Genomic DNA, 9903 nt, shown 5'->3' with positions numbered 1-9903 from the left:
ATAACCAATGAACTTTTAAAGACTACATGCCCTAAAATATCTTTATTTTAAACATGTTTATTATTAGTCCATCAATTTTTCCAGTAAAAGTTGTTGAACATGTCATCACATGGTGTTATAATTTTTGTATGATTTTCAGTGGTGGATCTAAGGGGTGGCCTGGTTTTTTTTTTTGTGTGTACACCTGTTGGCTTTTCTTCCTACAGTGATTTGCCCTTTTTTGTTTTTTACCAGAAATAAGGGGGGTCCAGGCCCCTCCCCTAGATCCACCACTGATTTTCTGAAAACTACAGTACTGCTCAAAAGTAAGTTACCACCTCTTGTCTTGTTTCAAACGAGATGAGCCTTGTTTCTCTCAAGAATCACTGAGGTGCCTAGTATGGAATTTGTTACCTGCAAGAAGCTAGTGTGCATATCAAAGACAACCGCTATTATGCTATTTAGTAAGCAATCAACTTTTAAATGCCAAATGTCCTAAAAGTACCTACATGTCTTAAGAGCCACTGACCATAAATATCGAGAATCCGCCGACAGTTGCAAAATTTCGTAATTCGTTTTATTTTTTCTAAAGGACCCTTTTAATGAACCTTTTCGAAAATTATATCAAATATTTCTATCGCGCCTTTTTTTCTCCGAAAAATCGAAAAGTTGGAAATACGCCTAAACGACTTTTGTCACCCCTAAAGCAACGAAAAATTATGCAACTTCGGCAACTTCGTGTGAGCAGGATTTATATTAGTATGCCTGTTTCATTTTTTAGTTAGGATTACTTTTAACCATTATCTTGATGTACAGAGTAATTTGTGTAACAGGCCCAGTGGCATTGGCTTAATTGAGAAGTTCACAGGCAGCAGAGCATTGGGGTGAGGGGGGGGGGGGGCGCATCTTCAAGCCTCGCCCCTTGCATAAATTTTTGGGGAACACAGTGATGGAAGTGCTGCATAAAATAGTTTTGGCCAAATATTCTGCCTCACAGTGAGCCTTCTTAAATGGTCCTATAAAGTTCATGCACAGGGAAATGCTGATATTTTTTTTACTTTTGGTGAACAACTGGCATTTTTTGCCAGTGTGAAACAGCAAAGCGGGGAAGAATCTTCTGCCTCTTAGTTTTCTCTTAATAAGTGACTTGCCTGGTTGAGTTATTGCTTTAAGTGGTATACATTCCTCATAATGTAATCCTCCATTATTGTGATTTAAGCACAGTTCATCACTTTCCACCATAATCGCTCTTGTCAGGGGTCTACAGGATATTATTAGACAGCCAAATGAAGAAAGTGCAAGAATTCCAAGTATTACCACAAGTGAAATTAACATACATGTAGTTGTCAGGTTTTTAATGGTTTCATTAAGGATTTTTACACTGTATTTCTGTTTTTATCAAGTATAACAAGAAAACAGTGAAGTTAAGATGGTCTTAAAAGACTATGAAGTTAAGTTGGTGTTAGAAGACTATGGGGGGACCCGTTGAGAGAGATTTGACTTGGGTCCAGGTTGACCGCGCATTAACGGTCTCTCAGCTGCACAAGATGTTCCTTCCACGGAGTTAGAAGAATTCAGAACTGCTGTTAATTTGAAATTCTCGCTGGATTGGTTGCTGGACAAATCAACTTTTGTGGAATGTTTTTGCGGTGCACTTAAAGGACAACTATTTGGTTTTCGTGCCAAGTTTTGATTCGAGGGAATGTATTTAAGTGTTGTTTTCGAGCGATTTTGGCAAGCATGTGTCAACAGAAGTTTCCTACCTTCCCGTATCTTGTGCACGGTGACTCGGTGGTGATTAGGGCGTCAAGCTAAAACACATCAAAACGGCCTCAAATCGCGAGGAGAACAACACAGACTACTCTCTATGAAGGTAAGACTTTATTTCTTTGATTATTTCACACAGCTTTACATTTACGGAGCTCAAAAGCAAGTCCAACTAAACCACTATACAAACTCTTTAATAATCCACTATGAAAGAGCCTGTGACAGAGCTTGGGCCACCTGTGGTAAAACTAGAAAGGTTTCCTTCTTCAAATACATTGAACGAATGCTTCGACTGGATGAAATCGAAACTAAACCCGGTCTCTTCATGTATCGATGCCATAGCAGCCACGGTCGGAAATGAATTAAAAATGTCTGGCTATCATTTATTTACGATTTTATGCGTTATCTGTTGTTGCATCTCTCTATTTATCTATCTAATTATTATTACTATTATTTTTTTATTTCTTTTCTTTGAAGGACACCTAATACAGAAAATAAAAGCAGCTTGTGGTCTATGATCGGTCTTGAGCGACCTGGTACAGGCTCGGCCAATCTCAGCGTTCATTCCGACCCCAGTATTTGCAAAGTCGCGTATATTACTCAGAGAAAACTGACCAAAATCTTGCAGGCTTGGAGGTAGACTCAACTTGAAAGGTTAATAGGAGGGGAGGGGGGGGGGTGGGAATTCATTATCTCAAGTACACTCTACACTCTATCCTAAGGCAGCTGTGTGAGATACTTAATTTACAATAGCGCAAGACGTACGTAGAAAAGAGTTTCTTTAAAATTGTTGGGTGTCATATTACTTTAATGGTTTTTCTCCCCCAATTGCTAGCTAATGATCACATATTCACACATGTGTATTCTTGACACTACATACATTAAACCAAACTTGTACTCGGATGTAGCTCATCGTGTCATTCACTGAGACTCCATCTGCGAAACCAACTTTTTCGGGCTCACAGATCAGCTTGTCGAAAGCTGTCAATCTCTTTTGACCGCTTTTGTGCCAGTACAGCTCTTTTGATCGTTTTGAACATTTCAAGTATCTAAAGCAATGATGGTTTTTCTCAGCCTCAGATGATTTACATATAAGATGTATTGTTGAAGAGATGCCTCACTGTATATAACTTGCCGCGAAGAACTTTAAACATCCACTTGACAATTTTGCTTCCATTTTTCAGCCGAAACTGAAAACCTGTAGTGTTAATTCAGACCCAAGTGCGATTTTTTCCGTCAAATAACCAGATACGTACAACACTTTCATGTAAAACAAATAGGACATAGAAAGATTATCGCACATTTCAGCAATTTCCCAAAATAATCTTCATGAATGCAAAATAGGTACAGGAACGAACCGAGTTCATTTCTTTAAATTCTAAACAAGTCCGAGGAGCTTAGTTTCTATTAACAGCCTCGTATATTCAAGGATCTCAGTATTAACGAGACAAATGAAAAATGTGCCAATTCTTCGTTCTTTCTCAGTATGAGTGAAGGTAATCCTTTTAACTCCCTTTTGATATTTTAATTACAAGCTTAGTAACTTACAAATGAAAAAATGGGCACCACACCACCTTAAATTACCATGAAAATGTTGGTTCCTGTGGTTCCTTTTTAATCGCGAATTACCATTTCTTCCCCCCCCCCCCCCTCTCCCCAATCGAAAAAAAGTCGCATTCAGTTCATCAAGCACGAGGCTAAAAAATGAAAGAATTTTAACCGTAAAAAAATCTAACCACAAAATAAGGTCTCGAGATCTTTTGTTGAGTCTCATGTGTTATGCGTTTACGTGTTCTGGTAACGAAAATTACAATCGAAACCGGAAGTGTCGAAAGTGTCAGCGTAATTTGTCGCATGGATGTCGTTGCGCGAGTTGACAGACGTTTTGACAGCTCTATTATTTCACGACTTTCTACTTTCTTTCATGCTGACTGGTTGCGATGGCTGAAAGCGATAGTAAATCTCTATCTCGCTGGAGAAGGGAAGCCTGTAGAAAGATGTAAGACCAGGGTTAAAGTCGCGGAAGAGAATAAATTATTTTCGTCGTTCCAAAAAAATATGAGTTTCTTTGGCTAAACGAGCAAGCTCAAAAGTTCGGTTTGGGGTCATTTGAGCTGAAATTTTACCGCCTGACGAAAATCAATGGCAAAGCGGAGAATTACGCCACATCAACACAGCAGCAACTGAAGCTGGAATTGCCCTTCTTGCTTGGCTCAGATGAGAAAAGCGAGCTAAACGGTAAGAAATCCGTAATTTGAATAAAAATGGACTTTATGTGTGTATTCAATTGCTCAGATTTGCTATAATTAGAAGTTGCTGCCAGCAGGCACATGGTCATCCTTTCGCTATCGCCAGTCAAGAACCGACTGGGCTCTGGAGTTTTTTGATTTCTTTATCGAATTCTGTAAAAAGCCTAGTCGTATAAATTTTTTTTAATACAAGTTTTTGCTGGATTATGTACTGGTAAAGTCACGTTAAGTTATTGGATGCTGCAAAATACCTGAAAAACGTCTAGGAAATCGATGCAGCAAAATGTATCGGTGTAATTTGAAAACGCTCAGCGTCCGATTGATCAAAGAACAATCTGGACAATTGCAAGGTGTGATGTTTAGACGTGCGCAAAATGGTAAGCCAGGCTATACAAAACTGTTAATTAAAGCCTTATGATTCATATAAAATTGTTGCCATATACAAACAAACAAACAGATAAACAATCACGTACAATTTAATATACTTGTGACACAGGATACATGTACATGGATCTGTCGTTCCTAGGTTATTTTCCTTTAAGTAATTTAAAACTCTATGCAGTAAATGGCTTGAACCCGGGGGTAACATGTGGAGGTGTAGTCTGATCGTCCGGGTGAGTGTAGTCCTGAGAAGGACTGTTGTCGGTGGTAGTGACTAACGTTTCGACAACCTGTGCGGAAGTCATCATCAGAGTCAAGTGAATGAGAGTATTCACAAGTATTCCACTTCAATTGGCATTACAATGCACTGAGACTGCAATCCGACAATCTACGACCCACTACCGCTACCGACAGACGACATCATGGACTTGCTAAACATTTGCCTAACGTCTACTTACTTTCAGTACAACGGTAAACGCTACAAACAGTTACATGGCACTGCCATGGGGTCTCCAGTTTCTGTTGTTATAGCAGATATTGTGATGCAGAACATCGAGGAACACGCCCTTTCGACTTGCCGACAAACGATACCGCTTTGGTTACGTTACGTTGACGACACATTCACCGCCGTTCGACACGACGAAATTGACGCATTCCACCACCACCTTAACGAACAAAACACTGACATACAGTTTACCAGAGAAGTCGAGGAAAATGGCAAACTTCCTTTTCTAGACTGCCTGGTAAGCCACAACGACAACTCATTACGGACGACAGTTTACAGGAAACCGACACACACCGACAGATTACTAGACGAGTCATCCTACAACCCTACATCACACAAAGCCACAACTATCAGAACTCTAACACGAGGCGCACAACTAGTACGATCAGACTACACTTCCACTTAAAACTCTATCTCATTTTGGTATTCGTTATGCTTTTCTACTGCAGGGAAAGCATAAAAGTTATATAGTTCACTGAGAATGTACGCACAGGAAAATACTTTTTCATCTCAAATTTGCCTAATGACTTTTAGTGTCTTACAACAATGGAATTCAATATTTAACTACTTAGAACAATAGCAATGAATTTTTAACAACTCCGGTTAACCTAGTCTCCCTCGCAGCCATTTCTTTTGGATGTCACGCAACGCTCCCCCAAACGGCTGCGAGGGAGACTACGGTTAACCATAATGGAAAAAAAAAAAAATAACCGTAAGCCATAAAATTAACCGTAAAAGCCACTACCCCATCATTGAGACCCTCAAGCACATGTGCGTTCTGTATTTTTCATAAAGTGCTGCCGATTGATTCAGTCGGGCAAGCACAGTAAATTAACCCTTACCAACTTGGAACCACTGCTGGTTTGTGTTTGGCGTTCTCCGTGGTTTCAAATCGGTTATTCGTGCCTGTTTCTAACGGACACTTTTTGAGGTTTATTATTTTGTAATCGAGTTTCCGTCCCAGCATGAGTCAGTCTCAATTTGAAAAAAAAAGCGAAAAAGCAGGGGCGATAAATGCGGCCCTCGGGTGAAAAAAAAAAGTGAGAAAGACAGGCTCTCTTTTTGTTGCTGTTACACTAACAACCGCAACCGCTGCTTGGTACTAGCCGGCCCCGCTATTGAATGAGAGCCTGGAACATGTTGAATCCGATCATTCCTATTTACTAAGAACTTCTCTTGTGGCCATGGTGACCCAGCTTCTTTGCAATTACACTCTCCAGTCACCACAATTGTTATGTTAAGGAAATTTCTACTTACGGGAACATAAAGTAAACTGTTCTAATGAGCGGATTGACAACAAGTTCACAACGGAGGGAAAAAATAATAAAAAAGACATTGCGATTTCAATACAATTTTCTTGCATCTCAAGTTTGACAGCCAAAAGTGACTGTTACGTTATTTCAGAAAAGAAGAATAGGTCTCAAAATCAAGTGGTGAACAGAACATTCTGCATTTGCAATTAAGCCTTCCAGTAACTATAAGTTGACAAGGAGAACAGGTGGCTTGTGAAGGTACAATCTCACAGGAAACGAAGTCGTACTTGAAGCTTATGTGCGATTAGAAGTGTTACGCTCTACTCCGATTTTCGCTGTCCCTTCAGTTTTAACATGAGCGACTGGTACTGGATGACAGCGTGGCTGCCTTCTTTACTGGCTGCTGTTGGAAATGGTTTTGTTATATACTTGGTTCTCTCACGTCCAAGACTTCGCACCATGCAGAACAGATTCGTGTTTTCACTTGCCATAGCTGATTTTTGTGTTGGAATATGTTATTATCCGGGGCACGTAATATGCCAATTTTTATGTAACTCATGTAATAAGGTTATCAGAGATGACATTGCAGTGCTCATGATTTACTCATCTGTATTAAACCTGTGCGCCATGGCTCTCGACCGGTACATCGCCATAGTCCGACCTTTGCACTATATGTCCCTAATGACTACTAAACGCGCAAAGCTATTGCCTGCAGTAGCGTGGATGATTCCGTTGATGGTGTACTTTATTCCTTCTGTTTGTGCCAGCCTGGGCTTATTCCACATCAACTTAAAGATGAGTGTGCTTATTTGGACTACGATCTTCGAGTTTATTCCTTGCACAGCACTTTTTTTGACTACATTACAGGTAGTCGTGATCTCGAGGAGGCATTGCCGCAGAGATTCACAACGAAGTATGAAATGTCGTCGAAATAAATATTCGGCCTCCGCAGTGATTGGAACAGTTGTGACAGTTTTTCTTCTTTGCTATGCTGTGGAGGTTTACAGTTCGTTTTGTCATTTCACGTCGTTATGCCCGCTAGATGAGCATGTATATAACGCAGTGCGCTTTCTCGTGATAATTAATTCGGCAGCGAATCCTGTCGCTTATGCGTTTTTGAAGAGAGACATGAGAAGAGAACTCGATCTTATAATCAGCAAAAGATTTTTTATCAAAACAAGGTCAAGGCGACATAATGAACGACAGACTAGTGTTTGAGCATTGCAATGCAAGTAGGAGGTAAGACGAGTTGCCTAGATATAGGATTGGTGCGATGAATTTATATTCAGTTCGAAATCGCTGATGGCTGAAACGACTCTTAGATGAGGAAATAAGTGCGAAAAGGTATTAAGTTATTATTTAATGATTTAAAACATAATTGCGATTGAAGAAAAAAACCAAAAAGAAAAACCAAAAAAAAAAAAAATTAGAAATCTCCTGCATACGTGCGTATAATGACAAGGTTTGGTTAGTGTACATATTTCTTTTGACCGGCTCTTGTCAGATTAAAGAGAAAACTGTGTATTTCAGGATATTTAATCAGCAAAATTCATAACAAGTAGAAATCTGATCCATTTGATCAATTTTACAATCAGCAAAGAAGATTGAATTTGTTTCCAAGCTAAAAGATGAAAAATTGGAGCAAAAGTTGACAGATGTCTTAGCCTTTTATATTATTTTGAGAACGTTTTCTTGATGCATTAATTTAAATGTCATGTAGAGTTGACTGACATCCCTTCTATATATTGACCGTCATTGATTTGGAGAACATGACGTAGAAGAGATGAATGATTCCCCAGTGTTAACCCTTAATTAGGCTATGGCTTGAACGAAGACAATCACTGTCTTCTTGATCATGCTGTTGATTTTGCCTTTCTTTTCATTTCATCAATTCTTTAAATAAATCCTCTAAAGCTGAAAATCTCATTCAAGTTTTTACCGATGTAACTAATTAAACATCCAGACGCGATTTTTGTTGGCGGTGAAAATGACATGAAATTGCCATAGTATTGATGAACTGAAAAGTAATCTTGGAAGATTTTTTTTGCTACAGACATCAAGGATGGTCAATAATTTTATTTCCATATTCGTTTGCGATCAGTTTAATTTTTCACTAAATCCTCGTCGTGATTTACTCACCATTGAAATGCTAAAGTATAGAAAATGAAAACTCTAATAGGAGTGAGAAGAATGAGTGAACCATATTGATTCTGTTGTCAGGGGAGACTCCTTAATTTTTAATGAAAATATCAATTAATCACCACTGATGTAAAAAAAAAAAAAAGAAAAGAAATTTTAACCTATCAATTGAAATTTTGACTATAGGGAGAATTTTGAGCTTTGAAACTCGTCCACGTCTGGGTAAACTTTGTTACATGTCGTCGTCAGTAATTGTGGGCTATTTGCACACCATAAAAATGTTTTTCACTTTTTTTGGAGCAATTTTAATGACTTCGCGGCGAATGCATTTTGATCTTATGAAATGAGTAGTTCCTTTTTTTACCTATCTTATGCAAGAGGCGCATTTTAACATGATAACTAGTTCAAGATTAACTTAACTGAAAAAACCGACTTTGCGCACATCCAGTGCTACAGTAAGCTTATCCGTTTGTTTTCAATCACTTTGCAATCAACCGCTGTTTACCATTGTGTTGTACAACACATGAGGTAATTCTGAACAGAAATACGTTAAAACAGAAGAGTCAGAAAACCGAAGAGACAGATATCGATGATACTTCAGAAGCGAAATCAAATGCCCTGAGGGGTTCCTATTAGATCCAAGATGAATCCAGAGAATTTAAAATAACTCTTTGCTGTTTTAAATCTTTAACGAAATTACCAAGAATTATCGTATGATGCTGCAAGGCAAAGCATAAAGACAATTTTTATTAAATTGTGGTACTTCCTTCGTTGGATAATCTGACATTTGTTATAACCGAAGAATAATTCTTTTCTAGGTCATTATTTTAACTTGTTAATGTCATAGTTTGAAATTTTATGTTATGATTTGAGCACTCTTTTGAATTAATTCCGGCTGATTTGTGCTATTTTGAGGTACAGCTTTAAACAGAAGCCTTACCCAAAGGTTTTGGATTGTATTAATTAAAATTGTGATCGAGAGCAGGTGCCTCGATAAATGAAAGGTTACATCTGAATGATTGGCTGTATCGTCCTCGAATCACTGAAGTGGTGTAGTTTCGGAAGGGGAATTGAAAGATATCTTAAAATGCACTCGAAGAGGGCACTTGATTGTCATTTTAGACGTATTGTATATTTTTCTAACTTGTGTTAATGAAACTCTTGAGGCTTGAAGGACCTCAAAGAAAGGACCGAACAATATAAGAAAATATGACATTTTAACAGGGCAAGATGCGTGTCACCCTTGCCCTCCACGTGTATTCCTACTGAAAATTTAATTATAACCACCTGCTAACTGAAATAAAAAGAATAAATGAAGCCTTATTTCTTTTAAATTCGATTTGCGATCCCTTTGGGGGAGATTAAATACAACCTTCGATACATCGGAAAAAGGGTCAGAAAAACCCCTATAGGTACTCCATATTTCGTTGCAAAACCTAATTTCCAAAGTGAGACTGTCACCGATGTATTTTGACACTTTTTAAATTTTCATATCAAAGCACATTCCACTTGTGAATTTTGAAGCTTTTTAAAATTGACTAAAATTGATGTGACAAAGTACACATAGTAAATGTCGATGTCACACGCTTAAACAAACAAAAGGAAAGTTGCATTCGAGAGCGATAAAATG

General features: G+C 38.4%; 1 protein-coding gene across 1 annotated transcript; it reads left to right on the top strand.

Annotated features, from left to right (window-relative positions):
* The first annotated feature begins 6305 nt into the window (after positions 1-6305).
* Positions 6306-9897, top strand: LOC148732800 (adenosine receptor A2a-like). Its single transcript, XM_088757690.1, has one exon. It carries the CDS (start codon positions 6489-6491, stop codon positions 7350-7352), a length of 864 nt encoding a protein of 287 aa, XP_088613816.1. The 5' UTR covers positions 6306-6488; the 3' UTR covers positions 7353-9897.
* Positions 9898-9903: the final 6 nt, after the last annotated feature.

The sequence above is a fragment of the Stylophora pistillata genome, chromosome 4 (assembly GCF_964205215.1).
Source record: "Stylophora pistillata chromosome 4, jaStyPist1.2, whole genome shotgun sequence".
Classification (NCBI taxonomy): Eukaryota; Metazoa; Cnidaria; class Anthozoa; order Scleractinia; family Pocilloporidae; genus Stylophora; species Stylophora pistillata.
This window is presented reverse-complemented; position numbering and strand designations above follow the sequence as displayed.